The sequence below is a fragment of the Bombyx mori genome, chromosome 4 (assembly GCF_030269925.1).
Source record: "Bombyx mori chromosome 4, ASM3026992v2".
Classification (NCBI taxonomy): domain Eukaryota; kingdom Metazoa; phylum Arthropoda; class Insecta; order Lepidoptera; family Bombycidae; genus Bombyx; species Bombyx mori.
The window spans coordinates 13,713,499-13,741,232 of record NC_085110.1 but is presented as its reverse complement, the minus strand read 5'-3'; the positions used below and the strand labels follow the sequence as shown (position 1 = coordinate 13,741,232).

The window sequence follows — 27,734 nt, the reverse complement described above, 5'->3', positions numbered from 1 at the left end:
ATGCTTCGTTGGCTGTTTCTTGTAAGCTAGTCCTGTTTGTTATCTTTAATGATCTCTGAGAAACATCGTGACTTTCAATGATGGCATTAATACGATAGTTATGATCTGGTCGATAAAAATACTTGTAATTTTAATGCGCATTAACAGTTTCTGTTTGATTCGAATATTGATTTATTTTATAACGGTCTGCATCTTTCTGATACAGCCTTGAAACTAGCAATAATAAAACTTATCAGTATCATTGTGAATTATCTGCTACTTTTTAATATTTAAAATAAACATCACATATTTTTTTTGATGCTCAAAACTAATTGCAATCATTACAGTACATATTAGCTAAATCGTACAAGTAGTACCTAGATCTAATCTGGATTGCAATCTAAATAGTATATGCACTCACCAAATTCATATTAATGTACATAGCTTTGGCTATTGAAAACAATTGAAATTATTAATATTGATAACTAGCCATTGTTAAATAGGATATCCTTTACACATCTGACAAATCCCCTGAGTTTAGGTTCAAAAATATCAAGGTCACCGTGACATTTAGTCAAATCATTATACTGCCTGACCATTCTTACCATAGGGTTATAGTATGTTATATTATTTTTATATGAGTTTTTTTTTTTTAAATTATTCAGCTCATTTACTCCATAAAAGGTACTATTAAAGCCTGATGCTTATTTTGACCACGACAGAACGATTGAAAGAATTTGGTCAATCTTCGATGCAGGATCAAAGATCAACGCTCTCATTGTGTCTGTAAAGGCAGCGACAGCAAGAATTAGGTGCTGAATTCCTCGATATTTTTGCATGTATGAAAAACGCGCGGAGGGCGGGCGGCCACGTACTCATATATATATAGGTATGGACGGGTGCGCGCCGCCCAGTCACTCGCAGACGCTCGGACGTGAACCACGTTGGAGCTCGGTTTCCTCACCAAACAAACATTGCTAATTATCCTAAAATACAAATTGATAAGAACTGATACAGTGATAGAAACGTGTTGTGTGTTAAGACTGTTATACGAATCGTCTGAAGCAGCGCTTTCGTAGACCTGTAACTGTCAGTTATCTTCGCGTTTTCTAGTCAGGTGAGTCCATTTGCGATGCAATTTCAGTGAATCGATGCAACGTTCCGCCCATCGCACGGGTTCATTTTATCAGCTCTGAAGCGACGGTTTGAAGTTGTATTCATGTTCTTACTACTACGCATTATGATCGTTGACAATATTTAGCTGAGGTATACAATAAAAAAATCTTACAAAAAAAATACATTACCCTTAAAAACAGATATCGCGAGTCTTGATTTAGCATTAAATATTATACAAAACAACGTCAAAATACGACTACGTTTATTTACAAGTTGCTGAATTTTCATTTGTTTTCCGGTAATGAATTATTTCATCTTTGCGTAAACATCTTTTTCAGAGTTTTATGATTTTTTACCATTACAATGATTACGAAAACAAATTTTATTGCAAAAACGTTTGTTTTTAAAAGAAAACTCACTAAAACAGCACGCTGTTGTATATTAACAGAAGTAGACGAGTTCTCCTTGTGTACTTTAGGTTTCTTATAAATATTTATATAAGAATGCAATAACGAAAAAGGATTTGTATAAATCTTAAGCTGTTCATATTTAGATTTGTTTCAATGTTATTATTAATAATCTTTACTGTAAATACTGGTTAGAGCATATTTTATAATAAGTACGCACGGGTTGGTGCCTCATTTTCTGCCTGTTTCTGCCAATTATGCGTTGCGGTTTGCAGGGTGGGGCAGCCGTAATGCAATACTATTAAAACTTCGTCGACTTCAGACCTCAAGGCGGAACTATCAAGTAGCCCGTTTACACCATGTGGGTCGTGAGTTCTTTCATTTGGCTACGCAACAAAACATAATCAATATCATTCATTATACTATGAAAAAATTAAGGTTACAATTTAAAAATCAGAATACGACAGTGGTTGGGCTCCAAAATGTAAAACTGCCTCTACATACTCGTCGTGTTCAAAATGAATGCTTTCTGTATTATTATAATCCAGCGGGACCTTATCGTTTCGGTTGAAGTTTTTCCCTATCAATCTGTACACCGGAACAGCTTTCCAAACAATAATGTCCCGCATGGTGGACATCTTGTGGACTAGCTCTGGACGTTTTATCAATTTAAGATCCTCTGCCTTTGGCGAGGTTCAGTAAGTGTAGGCAGCGGCTTGGCTCTGCCCCTGGCATTGCTGAAGTCCATGGGCGACGGTAACCACTCACCATCAGGTGGGCCGTATGCTCGTCTGCCTACAAGGGCAACGAAAAAAAAATTTGTATAATGATTACTAACGGCGATGAGCAGACGACGATCTCCGTATACTATCATACACAATCATGATAAATCGACATCTCATACGCTATCTAGCTTCAAGAAATGCTCAGGATAACGATCCAAAATCTAAAGTGCTCACAAACCGACCATCACACGTTACTTTGACCTTTAAAATTTCTCTGAAAAATGTATACGAATAGGGAACAAAAAAATGGTTTTTCATATTGAGCTTTACTTCAAACATATTAACGAGCGGTTTGTAATTACAAACCTTATGGAAACAATATGCTTCTACTGGTAACCAAGTTATGAGATTATGGTTTTGGGTTGGGTTTTGGGTTTGTTCATAAATAACACAATTAAAATCACCTTTCGGAAAATAACTAGAATTCCCAATTAAAACTTGATACATAACAAATTTTTCGACATAAATTGACATTAACAGGAAGCTCGTCAAAGCTTTTACTTTTTATACGCTTCATACTTTCACACAAATATTTTTTCACGAGGTTTTCCTTAAATTTAACCATTATTTTTTTAGAAACGCATGGAGAATTTTCAAGACTAGTAGATATATTTTTGGTTTGTATAATAATTTATAAAAAAAATTGTCAATCATATCTTTCTCAATTTGTTCTAAGAATAATCTCAGAATATAAATACAATCATTCACGTATAATATTCTCGAGTTATGAAAAAATTTTCAAATATAAGTCATCTTAGTTCAAAGAAAGGAACCTTGATTCGTCGTTGATTGAATTTCTTTCTCACTTCGTGACAATAATTGTAATAGAAAATTGTTACGCAATCGAAACGTAATTGAAGCAATTATGTTGTTGATAAATGATAAAGTTAGGTAACGGGAAAACTTAATTATCTTATTGCAATTTGTATAGTCCTGCGAGTGTTTGTCTTGCCAGATCAGACTTTGGCAAGATAAGATTAAATATATTTCATCTATACTAATATATAAATCTACAGTGGTTTTAACGGCCGTCTGGTGTAGTGGTAAGTGACATGGTCACAACACAAGGGGGTCGCGGGTTCGAATCCCGCCAAGGGAAGATATTTGTATGGTAAATATAAATGTCTTTTCCAGGGTTATGGATGTATATTAAATATATGTATGTGTATAATAAAAAATCTTACATTTATTTCCGTTATCTGGTAACACAAGTTCTTTACGAACTCATCACTGGACCAGTTAACGTGGCGTGATTGTTAGTAAATATTTATTTATTATTATTATTATGGATGTTCCGTTATAACTACTGAACCATGCATCTGATTGACTTGAAACTTGGTATCGATTTAGAAAATACATGTACTTATTGGATAGGTTAATATTTATATGAGTGTTGAACTCCCTACACCAGTTGCGGGGGCGTCAATTATGAGAATCTTTGTGGGGGTGAGAAATAATAATGTTAATTTTAAATTTCCAGCAAAGCGGACGGGTACAGCTAGTTGCTTATAAAACAGCAGTTGAAATCAAAACACTATATTGTCGTGATAAATAAGAACATAACTATAACAAAAATTATGATTATAATGTTCACAAAGCTTTCTAAAAATACGTTATATTTAGAAACTATATTTTCTTCGTTTAAGAAGGGGTTTTTTACGATGTTCCGAATGAAAAACTTGAGACTGGTGCAGCAAAAACATATGTCTAAAGCTAATAAATTTAATAACACCAAGCTTGTATCCTAAGACTAAGATTAAAGCAGCTTCGAAAGAGGTAGTATTTTGTTTTCAATATCCCATACCCGTCCTCTTGTTTTTACCACCGAACCGCCCGACATCGCAGCGGTCCGTCCATAGCTAAAACCACTTCGTTGATCCACAGTGACATCTAGAGATTTTTGGCCACGTATCATTCGATTTTCGAATAAACTTTCCTCCGTGCTATTTCCCGACTCCAAATGATATTCGCGGAGTTTATTCAGCAATAGGCAGCGGCCCCTGGCAGCGGTGAGTTCCATGAGCGATGCTAACATCTCATCATCAGGTTGTCCGTAAGCTCATCTTCCTGCAGCGGCAGGTTTTTACTGATGGCAGGACTTCTTGTGAATCCGCACGGGTAGGTACCACCACCCCGCCTATTTCTGCCGTGAAGCAGTGAATGCGTTTCGGTTTGAAGGGCAGGGCAGCCGTTGTAACTATACTGAGGCCTTAGAACTTATATCTCAAGGTGGTTTACGTTGTAGATGTCTATGGGCTCCAGTTTTTTTTTTTTTTTTTTTATTGCCCTTGTATGCAGACGAGCATACGGCCCACCTGATGGTGAGTGGTTACCGTCGCCCATGGACTTCAGCAATGCCAGGGGCAGAGCCAAGCCGCTGCCTATCGCTTAATACTCTCCACAAGCCTCTTTTAAAGAAGGACATGTCATAGCGCTCGGGAAACACCGTGGAGGGGAGCTCATTCCATAGCCGGATGGTACGTGGCAGAAAAGACCTCTGGAAACGCACTGTCGATGACCACAGTGGCTCCAGGTAGTATGGATGAACTCTACTCCGGTGGCGGGCGGTGCGATGGTAAAAACGAGATGCCGGTATCATCTCGAACAATTCCTCAGAGCACTCCCCATGGAACATTCGGTACAAAATACAGAGGGAACCGAAGTCCCTCCGCAGACCCAAAGGTTCCAGTAACCACTTAACATCAACTTAAAAAAACAATGTCGTAAAACAAATTCAGTTGTCCAATAACGTTTCTAAAATATACAGATTTTGTTGGTCGTACGATTTATTGTGATTTCGAAACCATTCGAACTTTTGCCGCAGCCGTAGGACTCCGCACTCCTGCATAATTCTGCCGTAAAGCATACATATTTTACTTAGTTATTGTTTACTTTTTCCTTTCCATTAAATCTTTTGTTCGGTAATTGAACGAAGAATACGAGATCGAGGACGTAAACCATACAGATGATCATTGTTCGTCCATTGTCTTGACTATTTATCATAAGGAAGTAATATAAAACCGCCTTATGTACAATAAGGAGGAACACACCTAGATCTGCTAATGGACTTATACTGCTTGAGTTTTTTTAACTGAGATCGCATGAAATATACAGGTATAATATTATTAATACCCCTTTTCTGGAGTATAAAAAAACTTTTATTAAATGTATTTTGTCGAATTGAATCCCGCAGTAGTCGAAATTCGACTATAATTAATTGAAATTGTAAGTTTGTACACTATTATGATTCTATTTTCAAAGATTATTATACTTTTACAAATTTCGTGAAGACTACACCATAGAAAAATATTAATAAAGACAAACAATATTTATTTTAAACTCAATTTGACCACAGGCGTCCAGAACAAAAGGCTGACAGTAAATAAATAGTATGCATGCGTGTGTGCGTGTGTGTCAAATACACGGTAGTGTGTGTAATGTTTTCTTTATTGACTTAATGTATCTTTTATGCATTATTTAAAAAAAATATTAGCATGGTGCACTTCTTCTCTATATTCTCTATAAGTGTGAAAAATTTCATACTCCTCCGTCCTCGCAATTTTCGTAAAAAGGGATACAAAGTTTTTGCTTTACGTATTAATATATAGATGAGCTAAACTAAATTTAAAAAAAAGACATAGATCTACTAGTGTAGAGAGTACTTGAGAATAGTTCAAATTCAATCGTTATCGTACACCTTTTAGCATTGGCATTACGGACGAGTCGCCGGATGCGTGGCTGTAAAACTTCAGAATGTTTCGTGCGGCGCGTGGAATATACGCGTAGTACTTGCCAAAACATTTACCGCTGTAACCGTATCAAAATACACGTGGTTGTAATAAATTGTTTATTTTTTTTGTCATCATCGTACACATTGGCAATACCAGGTGCACAGACAAGACGTATTTTTGTATTTTTAACGACCCGTTGGTTCTGCGGCTAATAACCCGGATAACTAAAACACAAATCCCGATCTCGATTCTATCTTCATGTCTAGATTTACCTACTTGTTCTTGTCATGTGTGTATTTTCATGACCCACAATATAAAAGGAAATCTGTATAATTGGATGTAGAAATGGTATTTTACAGAAAACATGTGAATTTGAATTGTAAAATGTCGTCGGACATCGACCTGTTCTGTTCGTGTCCATTATCTGTGACACACTAATACTCGGACAGATAAAATGTACAGAGTAATTTTCCAGACCGCTTATCCTTGTGGTTCGCAACCGCGCCGAGTGCGAACGAACCTAATAAATTTTACTCAGTGTTTCTACATTCAAATAACAAATTAGATGCAAAAATCTCTACAGTCTTGGTCGCAATTCGCAGTTACTCGCTGGTCGAACAAATGTATATTCGCAAAATAGCTCACGGCCCATTTGCTGTTAATCGATTACCTGAATATATACTGCAACTTTGATTCGGTCCTTTGTTGAGACATCGCGCAGAATTTCTATTTGCGTTGAATTAACTATTCTTCTTCTAATGCAATATTATATAATAAAACTGTAAAATTTACGTAATTTTTCCGTCACTGATTTAGCACCGATTTAGATTTAGAACAGTCCACGTGAATGAACATTTTACTGCAATACTAAATGGAAAATAAAGAAAAGCCATAAAATTAGATAGGCGTATAAATTCTTTGAGTGTTTTCAGGAGACATGTCGAGTTTAAAAAGTCGGTCACCATATAAATAAACTTCCGTCGCACTTGTGTCCGTCTCCGTTTGCTTGAAAATATTATTGCCATAATGTGGCCTAATGATCGTCACTAAAGTATTTTATTTTTAGTATATTGATTTGAAACGTAAAAAAAAATAGCTGTATATTTAAAAACACGATATTTCGTTCCAAACGACAAACATAGCATTACTTAAAAAGTCTCTTTGAACATAAAGCGTTTATTCACTCCAGTCCTGTCCCGAATCTTATTGTTTTGGTGTGGATTTATTAAGTCTACTATTATATTATGTATTTTGAGAATCCAGTGGAGTTGCATCTAAAAATACGATATTTCGTTCCAAACGACAAACATAGCATTACTTAAAAAGTCTCTTTGAACATAAAGCGTTTATTCACTCCAGTCCTGTCCCGAATCTTATTGTTTTGGTGTGGATTTATTAAGTCTACTATTATATTATGTATTTTGAGAATCCAGTGGAGTTGCATCTAAAAATACGATATTTCGTTCCAAACGACAAACATAGTATTACTTAAAAAGTCTCTTTGAACATAAAGCGTTTATTCACTACAGTCCTGTCTCGAATCTTATTGTTTTGGTGTGGATTTATTAAGTCCACTATTGTACGTATTTTGAGAATCCAGTGGAGTTGCACCGTCCGTACGTACGTCGATGCCCCAAGATTTACAGTTCAAACGTTTCAAGGCTCATCGATCGGAAAGTTTTCGTTTTGTTTATGCGATTCAATCGGCGCCGAAGCGCTCACGTGTGGAATTAACCAATATTACCTGTTAGAAACGGATAAGCTTTACGCTATAGATATCCGCCGAGATTCATACAGTACCCGCTCCGCAAAGCACCAGCTGTGATGCTTTGAGTTTCCACCCCGTAAATTAAAGTCTCAAAATAAATATCACATTGCTGTTTATCATGTTCAAATACTATCCATCCTACCGAATGAAAAGGTCGCCACGTCATTTTAAATAATGAATATATAATTATCGATGTCTACGAATGAAACGATACATTGATTTATCGATATTAATAATTTGAGGGTCGTTTTTTTAACTATCGATAAAATTTCCAAGGTAAGGGAAACAAGTTGTGTTTTAAATTTTGCCATCGGTTAGCACGAATTTATTACTATATACAAAAGTATAGTAGTAGCTTGGCTGTGCCCCTGGTATTGCCGACGTTCACGACTGACGGTATATGACATTAAGATACAATTTAGACTCATCTCATAAGATGAGTGGCCAAGTTGTGATGTCTATGGACTATGATAACTACACCAAGTAGATCGCGAGCTCATCTTTCGTCTACGCAATAAAAAGTATCAAGACGTTGCACTTGAGGCCCTCATTAGCCCAGTTTCACACGACAATTTAGCCGTGCACATAGCGGCCAAATTGTGCAACCCATAACTGGGTTAAACATACTGTTAATGTTATAACTAGGTCAAGTTTGCCGCGGACAGTATCTGTTGTTTATGCTATCTGACGAACTACAGGGATTTAACGCAAGCTTTAACGTTTGACGTTTGATAACCGTAAATAAAAGGGTTAAAAAAATAAACATGGCATACCGTAGAGTCGAGACCGTAACATTGAACCTTCGCGGTACAAAAACTATAAAGGTTTCGTAAGTGTAATTCTTCAGAAACTATGTAGGTGTTTCCAGGCGTGGAATATCAGGTCAAGTACACGTTTAACTCGGACATTGTTGCGCAATCATTGTACTGTGCTATTAATCGGGATACAAATATTTGGGTTAGATTTTTTTTCTTCTATAACCTTTTATCTATATATTAATACGTGAAGTAAAAACTTTGTATCCCTTTTTACGAAAATTGCGCGGACGGAGGGGTATGAAATTTTCCACACTTATAGAGAATACAGAGTAGAAGTGCATAATGCTAATTTTTTTTTTAAATATTGCATAAAAGATACGTTAAATCAATAAAGAAAACATTACACACACTACATACCTTTTATTTGACGCACACACGCATGCATACTATTTACTGTCAAACTTTTGTTCTTGACGTCTGTTGTCAAATTGAGAATAGATTAAATATTGTTTGCCTTTGTTAATATTTTTTATAGTGTAGTCTTGGCGAAATTTGTGATTATAGAAGTATAAAATACAATCATAATAGTGTACAAACTTACAATTCCAATTAATTATAGTCGAATTTCGACTACTGCGGGACCTCTAGTTTTTATCATTATACAAAAATCACTAACAGCTTTATTTGACGTGGACGTTTCAAAGTTCATAGATTGCAAGCTCGTCAAGTCTTTTGATCTCATAAGTTGTATATAAAACGCACTGTACAGCGTTTTGTTCTATATTTCAATTAACATTTACAAGTGGTAGGACCTCTTTTGAGTCCGCACGTGTAGGTACCACCACCCTGCCTATTTCTGCCGTGAAGCAGTAATGCGTTTCGGTTCGAAGGGTGGGGTAGCCGTTGTAACTATACTGAGACCTTAGAACTTATATCTCAAGGTGGGTGGCGCATTTACGTTGTAAATGTCTATGGGCTCCAGTAGCCACTTAACATCACGAGGCTGTGAGCTCGTCCACCCATCTAAGTAATAAAAAACAATCAGTATCTCAATTATCAAACTATTATGAGAACCATAACTGTAATAAATAAATAAATGTGATTTGTGATACTAAATCGATAACTTCAATTCCTAGCTCCCAGGCAATCCAGGTGACCAGGTCAGGGCTCTGCGTAGGTCAAGCCGGGTCACCTGTGAGATCTTCCACGAGGTACATTGAATAAAGCACCGTGTTTCAATTAATTCAGTGCATTGTCTTATGACAATACTCATGAAGTTAACACGTACTGAATGACAATTCCTTGACTTTTTGTTTTTTAAATAATAAGCTGCTAATGTGCTTATTGCTGAACTATTTCTATGCTTTTGGTACAACAAACATAAGCCGTTTAAATTCTCATTACCAATTGCTTATCTATCAACTGTTAAATGTATCTGAATATTCTTTATTAAAAATGTTTGAGAACTCTGAGTTTCTCGTCTCGTATGTGTATCTCACTCATAAAAAGACTAAAAACATAGCTGGGCGCTTAACGAAACGTAAGTACATAATTTTATATCTAACATACAGAGAAAATGGAGGAGTTTAAATATTCGAATAGTTTAACACATATGTATGCTATAAAAAGCTAGACCACAATAAAGGCTTCGATGCCAATTATCTCACACACACACAGAAAGGACACATTAAGACATTAAATGTTGAACTCCCGAATGTTGAACCCTACGGTCGTTGACCTGCACAGGTAAAACTTGAAACAATTCAAGGAGAAAAGGAATTAGTGACTTCCTAAGTAAATTATTTAAAATTGCTCTATCCTGCATTTACTGTGTCCTGTAGTTGCTAAGTGTGAACGTATTCTTTTGGAATTATGACTTTCGAATACATAACAACATTACTACTATTCGGTTAATATTATACAGTGAACATAACAGTGAAAATAAACAGCTTTAGATTTTATTACAAATTTCCTCATACTAGTTAAACAATAAAGCTTACTGAATTACTCTATTTTGAACGTAAACTTTAAAAGAGGCCAAAATAATGAGTCATCAAACTAAGACGTGTTCTAATTTTTCTCGAACAGTGAAAACAGTTCTTATTTCCTTATTTATTTAGCGTAAACCCATTTATTAGGGACGCAAATAGTAACAATATGTAATAAGCTCGCACAAACATTTGACTACCAAATCGGAAACTAGATCAGAATAATTTTGTTACAATTCCGAAACTTCATAAGAGGCATGGAAGTGTTCGAATAATTAAATGATCCTAACAACGTTAACGGTTAACCGTAAAATTTAATGAAGACTTTGATTTATTTCCATTGATTCGGTAGCTCTTAGCGAGTGCTCAGAAAATTGGAGGAAAATAAATAATGAAACGCCGACAAGTGCGGTTTAAGATTCGGAAAATAGGTTTGCGGTCGAATTTATTGTTACTTTAACAAAATCGTTTCTATTGAGTAAGGCTCGTGTAATCACTATAAACCATTTTAGGAACTGTTACACAAACCTCAAATCCGTTTAAATTAATTTTAACAAATGGAAAGATATCTACTTGTTTGTTATTTGCTGATCTTCAAAGAAATTTTCTGGTACAGTACTACGTTAGCGTGTGTGCTAAGTAACGTGCCAGGGTTTCAATATGGAGTCACTTCATACACTCAGCAACAGTGATATCGTAGCGATGCCGCGATTATCAACACAATACATCAACTAGACAAGAAAACCAACAGGTTTTTTGTTAAAAACAACTAATAAGGTTTTGAATTAAAACACAATGATTAAGAAACTTAGCAAACGAAAGTTTATTGGGGCTTTTATACATCATTAACGTCTAAATTATTGGTAATATGTGACCTTGGCGACTAGCCTTCGGACGCATGATGGCTGTATCCGTGACTTGACAATACGACAAGGACCCGTCCGTAAATCCCCCAGGAGCGTGAAACCTTCGTCTCGTTATTGAATGCGTCACGTTACAATAATGCGATAAAGGTCAAATATAAATCATTCAGTTTGTTTATTTTGCCCGATGTGCGGGATATAGATTACAGATTACACCTCAGTAGACGTAACGTGTACTCGTGATAACAATGTCATTCATTTATGCCACAATTTCAATTAAGATAACCATCGGTAGATTTCCAGATTTAGTCTGTTTTGGGGCAAAGGGAATTCCGCCCACCGGTTCAACTGGTGAACTTTCTAAAAACACCCACTTGTCTACTGCCCGAGTCTTCTTATCTTGTTACTTAATAACTCGAAAATTCTCTGTTTTTATTTTATTATGTAATGAGATTATGGCAATAAATAGAATTGTACTGACATTAGCATAAACTTTAGCTATGTAGGCGTTATTGAAGCTGCGTCATCGACTGTCGTTTACAAACGTCCCGTAAACATTGTATCATCTGGCCAGAACATAATAACAATAATCTGTACAGCTTCCCGTTACTAACCCGTGAAGGTCAGGTTGGCTTATCGAAAATGAGTGAGGGATCGAATTGAATTACTTACTTCAGGCATCACGTGTACAAACGCGTGAAAGACAGTCGGATTTTCATGATACATTTAAAAGATTCACCGGCGACAACTTCTGAAATTTAGATGACGTCACGTCCTGAACAATAAAATATTTATTTAAGTAACATTTAATAAAGCTTGAATCGTGAACGTCACACGGAAAACGAATTTAAATTAGAAATTTCTTTTGGCAGCGTCGTACAAAACTGTCGACTGAATAATGTTATCATTTGGCGCCAAATAAAAATAATGAAAGACAAACTCTTCGCGGCTACATCTGGTGCTCGGAAGTGGCACTGCCAACTTCGTAGTAAGCTAACAGTAGGTATTTCGGATGACATTTAACAAATTCGCCAAAACACTATTGAAATACTCATAACAAAATCATTGGTAACGATCTTAACGAATCATAAAGATATATCTGCTTGATAGAACTATATATTTTACTGAAACAAACTGATATTATTATTTGATTCCATAATCAATCATTTGTTGTTACTGAATGTTTTGGGGCATCTTACTTATTTGTCAAAACATTAGCCAAAAGAAAATAATGAGTAATAGAAAATCCTGGTTGTTTAATGTTGTTTCTTAGGGTTATTCAACCAGCCTGTGGGTAGTCGTTGACGTAGGTGGACAACTCCGAGCTATAAATATTGCGTGTGTCTCTGCTTGTATACCTGTCACATTAAAAGGTTATTTTCAAGCACAAACCGCACCGTAAAGTAAGCTTAGATTCTGTGAACATTAGCGAGAGCAAACCGCAGACATTTTGAATCAAACCCGGAACTAATTCTAGGGTCGGCAGACTAAAGCACATAAGTCAAAATTTTCAGTTTATTTTTTATTACATCATCGGTTTACATTTTGCTCAACACACAATCTGACTAAAGCACATAAATCAAACTCAAGTATTTCATGGCGTATTCAAGCGGCGTTCTGTATCAACCTTAAGAAATCCTAATATAATCAAACGAACTAAAAAACATAACTGGACTTATGTTCTAAGGAACACCATAAGTACAAAGTTATTAACGTAAGAAGTCTGACTTATGTTATAAAGAACATCAAAATGTAACATTTCTTTAGAGAAAGTGGTTACTTAAAAATATTTATAACGTAAACAATACTTCGGTAAGTGGTTTTAATTTACTAATGTTGTCGATTGTGCACAGTTTGTTGGTTAGTTGTGTTAGTTAGTTGTGTGTGAGTGCTTAAATATTTTAATTATTTAAGATGAATATTCAAAGATGCAAGAAATTAGTTGAAATGGCGTTATCCACTCATCTGGAAAGCAATGAAGGTATATTTTCACATATCTTCAAAATTATGATTTGCAAATTACGTAATTATATCAATATTATATCATTATAAATAGATGATTGTCTTGTCCTTTTTTAGAAAATGTAAATCAACAGTCAATTTTGAACACAGAGAACCTAGTGGCAGACGATCCTATACCGTCGACATCATCAGGTCAAGTCAGTAGTTTAACATACCATCCTGTACTTGACTTCTCTAGTGATGATTCTGTACGAGATCCATGTTATGAATTACCGAGACTTTCAACCACATCAAGTTCAAGTACTTGTGATGAAATTTCAATTAATCTTAATGTGTCTCCAAAAAAGAGTATACGTACTATAAAAAGAGAAAAAAAATTAAAACGTAACTTAGGACAGGCATACAAAACATTAAAAGGAAAATGTATATCAGATCGCACTATGAAAGAGCTACCTGTTTGCAGAATGAAATGTAAAGAACGTATACCACTAACTGATAGGCATGCCATATTTACAGAATATTGGCAAATGGGGTCATATGCAAAAAGATCTGCATACATGGCGTCTTTAATGGAAATTAAAGATAAATCTACGCAAAGAATACGAGCTATTGAACCTGAAAAGCAAAAGCTTAGAATGAAGACATATAAATACTTTTTTACTGTGCATGGTAAACGTGAACCTGTCTGCCGAGGATGTTTAATGAAAACGTTAGATGAAAGTGACAATTTTATAAAGACAGTTGCTATGAAAAGGAGATCATCCATAGGGGGTACTCAAACTGATGACATGCGAGGGAAAACAATTCCTAAGCATAAGATATCAAACGAAAAACGTCTAGAAATTAAGACACATATCATGTCATTTCCATCATACGAAAGTCACTATACGAGAAAGTCTACATCAAAGAAGTATTTGCCATCTCACTTAACAATGCAAAAGATGTTTGAGTTATTTTGTCAAGATCGGAATAATCCACCTTCAATCAAAATCTATAGTCAGGAATTTCACAAATTAGGACTTTCATTTAAAAAACCGCGTGTCGATACTTGTTACACTTGTGACAAGTTTAAGATGCAGATACAGTTGTGTCAAGAGGAATCTGTTAAAATAGATCTCATACTTCAACATGATAACCACAAAACGCTAGCTGATCAAGCCTATGACATGAAACGAGCTGACACGCTAATGTGCAAGAATGATGACACGTTACAGGTGTACACATTTGATTTACAGCAGTGTTTGCCAACACCAGCTCTAAGTTCTTCTGTAGCCTTTTATAAACGGCAATTATGGACGTTTAATTTAACTGTCCACGACAACAAAACTGGTAAAGCTGTTTGCTATGTGTGGCACGAGGCGGTAGCAGCTCGGGGAGCTAACCAAATCGCTTCTTGTATTTACAAGCACTTAGAAACATCCGTATCTGATAATACGAAACATATAATTTTTTACTCGGATACATGCGGTGGGCAAAATAGGAATTCCCATGTCAGTTGTATGTTTACTTGGGTATTGCAAAAACATCGAGCTATCAAAACAATTGACCACAAATTTATGATACCTGGCCATAGCCATTTAGAAGTAGATACCGATCATGGCATCATAGAAAAAAAAAAGAAGAAAACGGAATTACAGGTATTTCATCCACATGATTGGATACAGTTGATCCGGTCTAGCAGCAAAAAGTTTAAGGTTGTTGAAATGAAAAATACAGACTTTTATGACTTTTCATCCCTCCTCAAAAGTGCTTTAGTTTTAAGAAATAAAGATACCGATGGGCGGCAGTTTAAATGGCTGGAAAAAAGATGGCTACGCTATGAGCAAGAATTTGGCATTCTCACTTATAAAGACACCCTGAATATAGATTCGCCTTTTTCTACCTTTAACTATAAAAGAAGAGGGTCCAGTGTTCCTGATCATATTCCTATAATATCTATACAGCCATTACCCATATCCATCGAGAAAAAAAATGATTTAATTTCGCTGCTCCCTTTAATACCGGATATTTTCCATGAATTTTACGTAAGTCTTCCCACGTTGGAAACTTTACGAAATACTGATCCAGATATTTTAGAACTCGATGAAGAAGTAGAATTTTAATTAAACATTGAGTTGTTATTTATATTTATGACTTATATTATTATAATATATATCTTAATTGTTGATCTTTTTCACTTAACTCATACTATTATTGTGTTCCTTATAACTTAAGTCATCTAAAGATTAAATAATCACATTTACTTTAAAATATTTAATTTTAATAATAAGTTAGTGTTATAGACTTATATAATTCAAATAAACATTATTAAGTTTGTTAATGTATAAGATTCTAAATAGTTTTTTTTAATTCCTGTAAAGTAGAGTTTTTTGACTTATGTGCTTTAGTCTGCGGACCCTAGAATTCTTGGTTTGTTTATTTCATTCATGGGCTAAATTAAGCGCCGCGAGATGTGTTGAGGTAGGAGTTCTGGGTTATCGTATTTCTGCTGGTTTTAATGTTGAAATTCATTAAACACAAAACGGCATTTTACTTCGATTTTTTGATTATGAATTTACTAACATAAACCTCATTTTAGCTTGCTCTTTGCCTCTTAATCTCAACGAAGGACTAGAAAAATTTTCTTAGACAGAAATTTTAAACAATAAGAAAATGTAGATATTAAATTGCTTAATATATAAACGATTCTATTACTAAGTAGGAATTCAGCCAAACATTTTATCATGGAAATGTGAAGTGACGTATTCACTAGATCATTAGCCAGGAATACTATGCGTCATTTGTAGCGAACCGTCACTAATGAATGAAACTGAATACTGAACGGATACAAGATTACTTCAGTGATTGAAAACATGATTACATCAACTTTTGACGTCATTTGTGGATAATATTCTCTGCCTATGTTTATGTTGGCTCACACAATTATGGACGCTCAAATGGTAAAAGTTGTAACTAAAAATGTAATAGCGTAGGCAAATTTCAGTTTGTTTTTATCTATTTTTACACACATTGTGTTTTCAAAATTGCAACGTAGCCGTAAAATGGTGTCCACAAGTGCTAACCGTGCGTAGGCTATTCACACTATTTGACATTTACAGTGGTTTTACTCGTATAGGCCGTTTTCCAATTACAGCACAAGAGCGCATTATGCGGCATAATGCTCAACTAAGCTTCAGCATAATTCGGCATTGTGCGTCACTGAGTCGCATTATGCTCTGTAATTAACCATCACTTAATGGTAGTTTTCCAATTACAGAGCATTAGCAACATATTATGCCGCATAATGCGCTCTTGTGCTGTAATTGGAAAATGGCCATAGTCTATACTAAACGTGTATCGTAAGTGTACCACTTACTACATATAACACGTTCATTAATAAATAAATAAAAATATTACGTATCGTTGTTGCAGATTATATAAGAGAAACATGAGGGACGAACGGGCTAATGTACCGCGAGTCCGGATTGCCGTCATCGGGAGTTCCAGAGTAGGAAAATCAGGTAAGAATATGAACGGAGAAGGGAGATGGTTTGCCTATAAATAAATAAAAAACTGTTTTTTTTTGCAAAATTCCAAATAGAATACTATTAATAAATATAAAAGAACATTTGTGGGAGTCTTGCATTAATTTCTGGTAATACGTCAAAAAAAAAACCTAAAGTGCACAAACTTTCAACTGAATCTGCTAAGCGACTCGCAAAAATGTTTACATCTAAAATCCGAAAACCTAACAAGTAAAGTCAATAACTAACAATTAAATGTTATGGACTAGAATATTTTTCTGTGTACACAAAACATATCTGTAAAAATTTTAGAGGAAAAATGGAATGGAATGAAGACTAACATATTTAGGACGAGCATATGAATAAATTAACGAAAGCACGAGATCCCAGCTTTGTATGTTAATCTTACCTCGTGACCTAAAAGCCTAAAAGTGTCCGTCATGATTTCATATATCATAATAACACAAAAATACAACAATAAAATTCAAGCCTAATTCTAAACTAGCTGCGAAACCCTTGCAAAAGGTTCACCATTCAATGAATATACGTAGACAATATAAATTATTGGTCTAGTTTTAAAAAAAGTTATCTAACAAAAAATATACATCCGGCAACGAAACAGATACGCTTATATCCCTAGCAATGCGAATAATTTCCCATTTTCTCTCAAACCCTACTTTATTTTCTTAATAAACCTTCCCAATGATTTCTATTTGGACTTTACAATCAGAAACATAAGAGAGATGAACGAAATCATGCGGTGGGAGAAGAATTTAAATGGATATTGAAGTTACAAAAATAAATATTTCACTGAATCATTTACAAAATTCCTTTGTGAATCCTCAAAGCAAAGTACTTTATTAAAACCAACGTCAGACTGGTCCGATTGTAATTGTAAAAATAAAATCACAGAAACTAGATGAGCTATTATTCCGTCTCTATTATTGGAAAGTGATGCAATTGTTTGTTTTATTTATAATCAAACAACCTCAGTCCATCAATCATTCTACGCGGAAACTTAAACTTTTTTCTCACGCTTTGTTCTTAATGTGTTTACGTGAATGAATCATTTAATTTCCTGTCGAAAATCTCAGTCTAGTCGATTTCATTGATACTCAAATTCAATTTTTTACCGAGCTTTCTCTTTGTTACAGCTCTCATTGTTAGATACCTGACTAGAAGATACATAGGCGAATACCATTCAAATACAGGTGAGCTAATAACTTTTAAACGACTTTCCAGTTTATGGTAAATTTTTATTTTTTATTTAGTGGATAATGAATATTAGGCAAGCCACAGACATAATAAAAATTACTTTTACGATTCGATCTTGCATTTAATGTTTTTTTCATTTTACGTTTCAAATACTTAAAAATTTCATGGTAAAAGTAACTAAATGGTTAGCGACTATAAAAATGAAACCGAAAATCATAGCACGCGACGAAATTTGGTAAAAGTAGTTTTATTGAAGCAATTCATAATAAAAATAAATACTCTAAGCAATCTCTTGCATATATTTCATGTAACTATAATAAATATATTATTTGTTCTAGATCTCCTGTACAGGCAGACAGTGCCAATAAATGGAACCCCTGTCGAATTAGAAGTGATCGACGTCTCTGGATCAAATTCAGACAAATTCCCCACTGAACAGGTAAACATCTAAATTTTACATAAATACTCTTTCAGCGTGTTTGCGAAATTAAAAAGTGGGTTCGATGAAGTATCGTAAACACTGGCCGTTTTAAAATTCTTAACCATATACCTGTTTCTAAAACGAATAACGGGTTCGAATTTAGAATGTTTCTGTATAAATATATAATATCATTACATCAATACGGGTAAGATTAAACAGACTTCATTTTATTGCTAGCTCAAAATTCAGCAATCCAAGAATATCGATATTGATACAGCATCAACAAAACGGTACCGTTACTTAACCTTCCCTTTCTTTAAATGACAGCATCTACAAAATGCCAATTAGATTAAGAAGGCTCCAGAAACCATAAGTGTAAGGATTTTTATCGTATTTTTAAAGCCTTCGCAACGTTAAAATGATACTAAAATTGACTACAAATACTCGCACTCGCAAACGTTCGTAATTATTTAATCTAGTGTTCATCTAGTGGGCGAAAATTATTAATAATCAATTACATCTTAAACATTTTGTTCGTTTAAATATTACTTTTTCTCTTTTGTTTAGTTAATTATTGGCACAAGTAGGAAAAAACTTATTTCCATTGATAATATTAAATCTGGTCAATAGTTACTAACAAAAAAATAAGAAAATCAGTAGATAAACAGAATCAAAAGTACTGAGTTGTTTTGTATATTATATACCTATATATATTATGCTTGAAAGCTATAATATCATGATACAAATAAAATCCTGCTAAACGCTACTGATGCTGGTAAAACCTTCGAAATTCAAACACCGATTCACAAATTAGGGTGGATTTCTTAAATGGCGTCTACATGGATTAGCTCGGAACATTCTAGAAATCCACAAAAGGATTATCAAGCAGTAACTTCTGGAAGCAAACATGCGACTTTCGAAGTTCCAAATCGTTTCACGTCCTAGCAACTAGGTTAATCGCCGCGAATATTATACTACAGGAATGAAACGACTACAGAATCGTTCCAGTGACCTGAGCTGCCCGTGAGTCATGATGTTTACAGTGCTAAATTACATTGGCGATACGATCTATAGTTGTGGCTTACATTTGGTAATCGTCTTAAACACAAAACAGTACAATAAAAAAAATCAACAGCGTAATTTAACTCTCGGAGTTGTTCGCAATGGGAAAACCTATTTTCTTTTTAAATTTAAATCATAGCGATGCTTTCAAAATATTGTTTACAATTGCAATCACAACTCCGCGATATAAACTATTATGATAAACTAGCCCCAATTGACATTTAAATGGAATGCTCAAATAATTTTAGCCCGTGAATAAAAATTAATTAAATATTAAACATCTTTGGCCTAAGGTAAGGCAACGCATTCTCGTATCGAGACAAAACCCTTGAGGCAAATAAAAGAGATACCAATAAAATACGAAGAAAACACGTGCTCACACGAACGACTTCCATATCACTCACATGAGGTTCGGTAACCAATAAACTCCAAAAGCTCATCTGCCGATTTTGAATAGTAAATATATGCATTCTTGTTTTAAAAAAACAATGTTAATAATTCAACATGTCACAATTACGTAGGAAAGTACATATATTTAACGTACTAATTCTAAAATATCAATAACCGTGAACCTAAATCATTTCAAGCTCCTACACACGGACGTAGTAGTATAAAAAGATCTTTACATTTCAATTTACTTGCAAGCACACACCCAGTTTTATTTATGCTTGAGCTCATACTCTTTCTCTAATGTATCATTGTTATTGAGGAATACTGCGATTTTTTTAGTACGAAAATTGAATAAATGTTGGTGACGTCGTGGTAAAATTGTCGTGATTTACGGTATGTCTTTACCCATACGATGTTTCGCCGTTGTGAATGGTGAATCGTTCCGGAGTGCGTGTCGACCGTTTCTCGGCGTGGGAGCGCCCGTGAATCGCTCCCCCGGCTAATTTTATGCAGGAATGTTGGCTCCGACTCTGTAATTAATCGCGTGAATTCTTCTCCGTCTAGTCTTTTCATGTTTAGCATCCTGTGTGTCGTTTATTACAAAAATATGCCAATATAAGCACCATTCAAATGTCGTTGAGCAAATTTTCTCCGTAATTGTATTTCGTGGTTCAGAGTATTTGTCGTGTACATTTCACGTCATCACGGATCCACCCGATCCGTTAACGGTGCTTTTAGGTACCACAAGCAGAAGGTACGTTAAGGGGAAGCTGAAATAGCATCACAAGGCTATCAGCAATGGTAGGGGAAAAAAAAACAAAAAGTGTACAAACATCAGTTTTACGAAATACGTATCTTGATGACTAAAATTTGTCAGTGTCATCGAGTATTTGGAACTTCAAAATGTTCTCATTACGTCTTTAATGTTAAGACTTTAAAATTAAACTAATCCTCCTTGTTCCAGATACAATGGGCAGACGCCTGCCTCCTTGTGTACGCTGTAACAGACAGGAGCAGCTTTGAATACGCCACAGAAGTTTTGAATGTTTTAAAACGCACTCCTAGCAACGGCAGCCCCGCACATGGAACAACCGTCACATCACCGAGCATGCCCTTAGCACTGCTCGGGAACAAAACTGACCTAGACCATTTGAGACAGGTAAATCCAAATTTCTATCTTGATTGTGATTTTAATATTTTCAAGTTAACGTCTTACATAACTAATCCCGGTGGACTCAATAAAACAACGGTACTCTATTTTTCACGTTAATATTTAAATAGCCATTAAAGCGCCTTGTATAATCTACTCGAAAATAAGTTTTACTGTCGTTGACTTGATTACGAATATTTATACCGGTGAACCACGAGCGTATTAGCTTCTAAAATATCCCAATTAATCGTAATTAGAAGTTTGATTACTGAAATACACTCGCCTTATTTATATATAACTTAATAACTCAATTAATGTGTCTCCTGAAGCAGACTCTCGAGAGACAACAGTAACGTTATTTTACATGAATGTTTTGAAAACATAATTACTGATCATAAATTGTCTAGGGTTCGTCTATAAATTGCTATTCGATATGTCTTTCATTTGTATTCACTTGTCCAAATAATGTGTCATCAATAAGTTTTTAGGCCACGAACAAGAAAATGTTTCATTTTGTGTGCATTATGCAACACTTTAATTTTCAGTAAATAAAAATAGTTGATTCACTATAGGACGAGATAATTATCGTATTAGTCCTTACATCAATCTAAATTTAGTCAAGTAAGTCTAAAGTCAGTCTAGTGGTCTCCACCACTTCTTCAGAGGGGATTCTCTACCTCATTCCCACACCGGGCTCAGTTATAGTACTTGTATTGCAACAGTGGACATTGACGTTAATATTCAATATATTATACTCTCTCTCAATATATTATACTCTCTCAATATCTCTATAAACGTTCATAGATTCCTGATTTCTAAAATGATTTTTGATGAGCTTTTAAACATTGAAATTTATATTCTTTATTTCTGCTTCACGTTTTAGCCTAGTATGATATCGTAAAATAATACTGAACGTTATCAAAACTAGGTACACCCATAACTATTAGTAGTCATAACTTAGTCGCACAGTTTCAGTACAAGAACATACATAAATTCACACAGTTAGGAGAAGCTCTTTGATACTGTTCCGATAATGTCAAAGTTTCAACGCGTGTCCATCGAGACAAAACCTACTCAGACTGTGTCCATATTGAATCTTTGTAATATTACAGTATTTATACCTACAATATGAACTACAAAGTTTTGAGTTTCATTATTCGCATAATAGTTTGATAAATGGGATACTGGATATTTTTTTTATTGCTTAGATGGGTGGACGATCTCACAGCCCACCTGGTGTTAAGTGGTTACTGGAGCCCATAGACATCTACAACATAAATACGCCACCCACCTTGAGATATAAGTTCTAAGGTCTCAAGTATAGTTACAACGGCTGCCACACCCTTCAAACCGAAACGTATTACTGCTTCACGGCAGAAATAGGCAGGGTGGTAGTACCTACCCGCGCGGACTCACAAGAGGTCCTACCACCAGTAAATGGAATACTTGGATACTGATCTAGGAATACTGTATAATATGGTTGAAGTTATAAAACATGCTTCCTTAGCTTCGGAAGGTCATTCTTCATCTGCGGAATAAATAAATAAAATGGAATAAAGTACTCGAAAGGTCCGAAATAACAAAATATATAGGCAGCATATGTCATTATTCTTAAAACTATTCTTTTTAAAAAATTATGTCACAGGCTTGCTCGGTTTCGAAAAAAAAAGCAAAAAAACACACTTTCACATTTATAATATTAGTATGGATTTATGGAACAGGCAATTTATTTTCAACGGAACTGAGACTTCAATCTCGTGTTTCTCCAAGATAGGGGTGGCATTATTGTAATGGTTGGTGAGCAGAGACTCGACTGCCTCTAACATCTTGAAGTAGGTACATTTATTAACCTTGAAGAAACGTAGTGTAAAATAATTTTACCATAAACTCCCAAATCCTTTGTCCACATTAGAATATTCTATAAGCTCCAATGAATTACACCGAAATAGCGATAAATATTCATTGACCTTATTCGACGTTCGTTACGTAATTACGTTCGTGATTTCCACCGTTTTCGGGTGCTTACTTTGAATATTAATTATAAAACAATAAATGTGTGTTAATCTATGAAATTTCTACATAGCGTAATTTTATATTTCGAATCCGAGAATACGATTTACGATCGGTATTAATATAATTTCGTATTTCGGATCCGAGAATAAGAATTACGATCGGTATTAATAATAATTTTATTATAATAATAATAATAATGTTTTTATTGCAAGTAACCATGACTCATATAAATTGTTAATAAGACTTAGACCTATGTGAGTAGTTATATTTACATCACAATTAATTACTGTCGTAACCTCCCGTGGGAGATGGCACCACAGCGACCCATGTATACACAGTCCAGCCTGCTTGCGATCATGCTCAGGATACTGTTGGAGCTGGCCCTCACTCTGTTTACCAGAGATGCACACCTCTTACGCATGGTAGCGTAAAAACAATCTATGTGCGCGTCTGCCAATATCCCTGATGCGCTACAAAAGCGGGGCAGCACCACCAGCACCCTAAGCGCGTTATTATATTGAACACGGAGAGCGCGTTGTACGATCTTTGAGTATATCCAGCCCACAAGCTGCACGTGTAAAAGTTAGTACAGTAGGCCCTAAAGAGGGTGACCTTGACTTTAAGTGAACAATATAATTATTATAATTATATAATTATATAATTATTTAATTATATAATATATAATTATATAATTATTATAAATAAAATAATTATATTTTTGGCTTAATTTAAGTTGTGCTTTGTTACAGGTATCAACAAAAGAAGGTCAGAGTATAAGCGCAGCGCACGGTGCGTCTTTTAGTGAGGCAAGTGTCGCCGACAATTCCGGTGATCTCTACCGCTGCGTTGACCGACTATTGGCCGAAGTTCGCACGCCGCAACGCACGCGAAAATTCTCTGTTACCAAAATGCTTGGCTCGTTAATAGGTAAGCATAAAAATTTAATTCAAATTTTAATTTGTTACTCATTGAATGAAACAAACGTCATACAAGCATCTTACTATCAAATTCGTATAAAGAAACAAAATAATTTACAAAAAAACATTACACAAAATAATGTTTTGAAGATTTAATTAGCGGTAATTGTTGTGTAAATGACTAATGTTACGTAAAGATTTAGTTAGTCGAGATTGCATCAAACTCCGCTAAAAATAAATTTCAAACAATAGACGTTAAAATTGGGCACTTGGCATCGACGCGGTACCACAAAAATGTGGAAAACATTATAACGCCGACATTGTTCCGATGCCTGTCTTTTATACGATAAATGAAAACATTTCAAAATGATGATATGATAAACACCAAAATCAGTTAGATTTGTAACGTTTTTTGAGATTAAAAGAACAAATTCCTCGCAACATCAAACAAAAGTAATAATAATTTAATGGTAGCATGAGTGTTTAATAAAACAATCAAATTTAAATAGTGTTTCTAATAAAAGATAAATTCGAAAAAGCATACTAAGCTTATATTCTACTAGGTACTACCACTAATATAAGTCTTAATAATTTATTGTTTATAATTTTAAAGTATATTCGCACACATATCACTTCTTTGCTAAATGAATCGATTGACCTTATTAGATTGCAATTAAGACTTCGACCTCAAGTCTTGAGATAGACACGCACACTCGCATTTTTGAATTTCAGAATCTATTATTAACATCATATGGGATCAATATCATATGGGCCGAAAAAACACTTTGTGATGTAACGGAAATGGAACGGAAAAATCTAATCAATCATGAAAAACGGAACTTTTCATAATTTTTCAGAATGGTTTAAGATTCCATCGTCACCTCAAATTTGGATAAGCTATGTTTTTAATTAATTACGATTATGATTGTTATAGGTGGAGCAACAAATAACAGTCCCACGAACCGTAGCGGGTCAGTCGTAGCGTGCCCGCGGGTGCCGGCGACGTCGCGCGCCCCCTTAGCGGCCGCCGCGCCCTGACCGACGCATCCCGTGCGCTGATGTCTGCCTGGCGTTGTGTGGTTAGCTTGCCTGCCCGTACCTACCAGATTCACAACGCCACCGCTATCGGCGACCATGTAAAACTGACTCTAGTGACAAGTGCGTTGATGCCTGGAACAACCATGTGTCTTACATAAGTGCTTGCAGACTGTACCAGTGAACCTATGTTAGTGTGACACTTGAAAATGAATTTACTGCATGGCGGCTTCATATATTAAAGCTGACCTTTTTAAATGTGGAAAAATATCTGCTAGTCATTTCGGAAATGTCTACTTACCGCTCGGTAATGTTCTAAGCAAGAGTTTTAGTGATTATGTTATTCGGAATTAGTTATTAAGTGTGTGAATGTACTTTTGCAGAGACCTCAGTATTACACACTATTTTAAAGTAATGAGGAACGGTTTATCGTCACTTTTATCACTGCAGATATATATACTTTTGGGTACAATAAAGATTTCTAAATAAAAAATAAATTTTAAAGCTTCCTCTTGTGAACACAACTGTCACTTAATTTCATCAATTTTCAATTTTTGTATTTTTATATGTATACACTTTTACTGATTTAGTTTGCGAATTGTGTGACTGTACCAAGGATTAGTAGTTTTTTAATGTAACAAAAATCTCTACTCAATTTGATACTCAACTAGATAAGCTGGTATTCCTATTTAAATTGATGTGTTAATTATAATAGTAGATATTAGTAGTAATGCAAAAAATGTGATCATTTAAAAGTATAAATTTGTTAAGAAAATTCAATGTTTAATAATCAAATTTTACTGGAAAATAACGCATGTAAAAATGACGCATGCACATAACCAATTACAATAATATAAAAAAATTAAAACAAAAATGAAAATTACAAATTTAATTTATTTTGATGCCAAATATTTTAGATATACAAACTTCGATTTTTTCACTATGATGTTGTAGTTTTTGCATGAAATTTTTCAAATCGTGCTGGACTATATGACTAGCAACTATCTATCTGATGGCCTAAATACGTACTTTTCTACTTTTACACAGTATTATTATTATTCTAAGTGTTTACTGAATAAATATGATGTTTTTTGTAATTTTTCAGTTTAGTACTTTCACCGATAAATTTTAAATCTTCGATTTTTTTTAAATTGAGTATTCATTTTGACACTTGTGAGTTTATTGATAAATGTTAATTCAACTATGCATAATGTAATTGTATTCTAATCCTACAATGTTTATAGAGAAAAAATGTAAACAAATTTTATTAGTCATTTTCTAGTCATAGGATAAGGGCTGTGAAAAGACATTTGATGTGTGCAGATTAATTAAAATATTTAGTTAGACCCCTGTATATTTTAAAATATGAGATTTTAAAGAAAATATTCAATATAAATTTCTATTTTCTATCTAAAATATGAAAATTTACAAATGAAAGAAAAATATTTAATTTAATAATATTTGAATTGCCATATAAAACTAAAGTACCTTGTATGTTTATAAGAATTGAAAAGCTGTAAATATGAAAGCGTGGAGATGTGACTATAACGAAGTCGGAACTGATCGGAATAAGAATGTAAATATTTATTATTTAGCTTTAAAATTTATTATTAAATGTTACCAATACCTATATGATTTTTTTAATACCTTCCTTTCTTCAATACCCCTAATGATTTTCCAAAACCTTTTTTTTTATTGCTTATATGGTTGGATGAGCTCACAGCCCACCTGGTGCTAAGTGGTTACTGGAGCCCATAGACACCACCCACCTTGAGACATAAGTTCTAAGGTCTCAGGTATAGTTACAACGGCTGCCCCACCCTTCAAACCGAAACGCATTACTGCTTCACGGCAGAAATAGGCAGGGCGGTGATACCTACCCGCGCGGACTCAAGAGGTCCTACCACCAGTGTAAAATTTCTCTTAATTTTCATAAATTACCTGTTAATAACAGATTCTTGAAGAACTTATATAAGAAAAAAGGTTTGTGTTTTTATATTCGAAGAATCGAATACGTATTAATGCATAATTGTTAAAAATAATAATTCTGATATAGAGGTTCAATATGAAACTTATATTAACCATCCATGCGGCAGATCCCACCGCCTGGTGGATTTCTGACGCGTCATGCATTGTAGCTTGAAGAGTAGGAATACCGCTGCTACAATACTAATGGGAGCATGACCTCATCTCTCAAGGGAGTCTACAGCATTCACGTTGCTGTTGTGTCGTTATTGAATCAGTTTCACACATATATACTGGAGATAAGAAACAGTCTGATGTGAAAATAGCCAATATTAAAAGAATAGCCTATACCAAAAGAGTAGCCGATACCAAATTAGTTAAATTTCATTTCAATCCATAACTTGTTTTTAATACACTTTTTTATTCGACAGATCGATAAGAATTACAGATTGATACGTGGAGGGGAGATTTTTAATTCTCGGCTTATAAATGTTATGATTGTGGTAATTCCCAATAGGAAAACGTTTTGGGAGAGTAGGTCTGTTTGAGGTTCTACCAAAGCAGTAGCGTGCGAGTATGAACGGTGGGATAATCGCTAAGCAATACAATTGAAACATCGACCTCACGTCCCAAGAACGATTCCGAAAACCACAAAACACTAGGTGAGCCTTGGGCTCAACCAACTGTCTATAATAAATATTCTACT

The 27,734-nt window shown here is 34.7% G+C and overlaps 2 protein-coding genes across 4 annotated transcripts in view; one reads left to right on the top strand and one right to left on the bottom strand.

Moving 5' to 3' along the window:
• The window catches only part of LOC119628456 (uncharacterized), a 102,386-nt gene that overhangs the window by 36,456 nt on the left and 38,196 nt on the right, over window positions 1–27,734 (bottom strand). The gene's annotated exons all lie outside the window — the stretch shown is intronic.
• On the top strand, window positions 885–26,693 carry LOC101743134 (ras-related and estrogen-regulated growth inhibitor-like protein). 2 transcript variants are annotated; one of them, XM_004930855.5, is made up of 7 exons: window positions 885–1,096; window positions 16,769–16,857; window positions 18,015–18,071; window positions 18,414–18,514; window positions 20,913–21,107; window positions 23,861–24,038; window positions 24,963–26,693. In XM_004930855.5, the coding sequence occupies exons 2-7, from the start codon at window positions 16,785–16,787 to the stop codon at window positions 25,064–25,066; spliced, it is 708 nt and encodes a 235-aa protein (XP_004930912.1). In that variant the 5' UTR covers window positions 885–1,096; window positions 16,769–16,784; the 3' UTR covers window positions 25,067–26,693. The 2 variants fall into 2 exon arrangements, with proteins under 2 accessions (XP_004930912.1, XP_062524319.1); XM_062668335.1 differs by having other exon boundaries at window positions 891–1,096; window positions 23,861–26,693.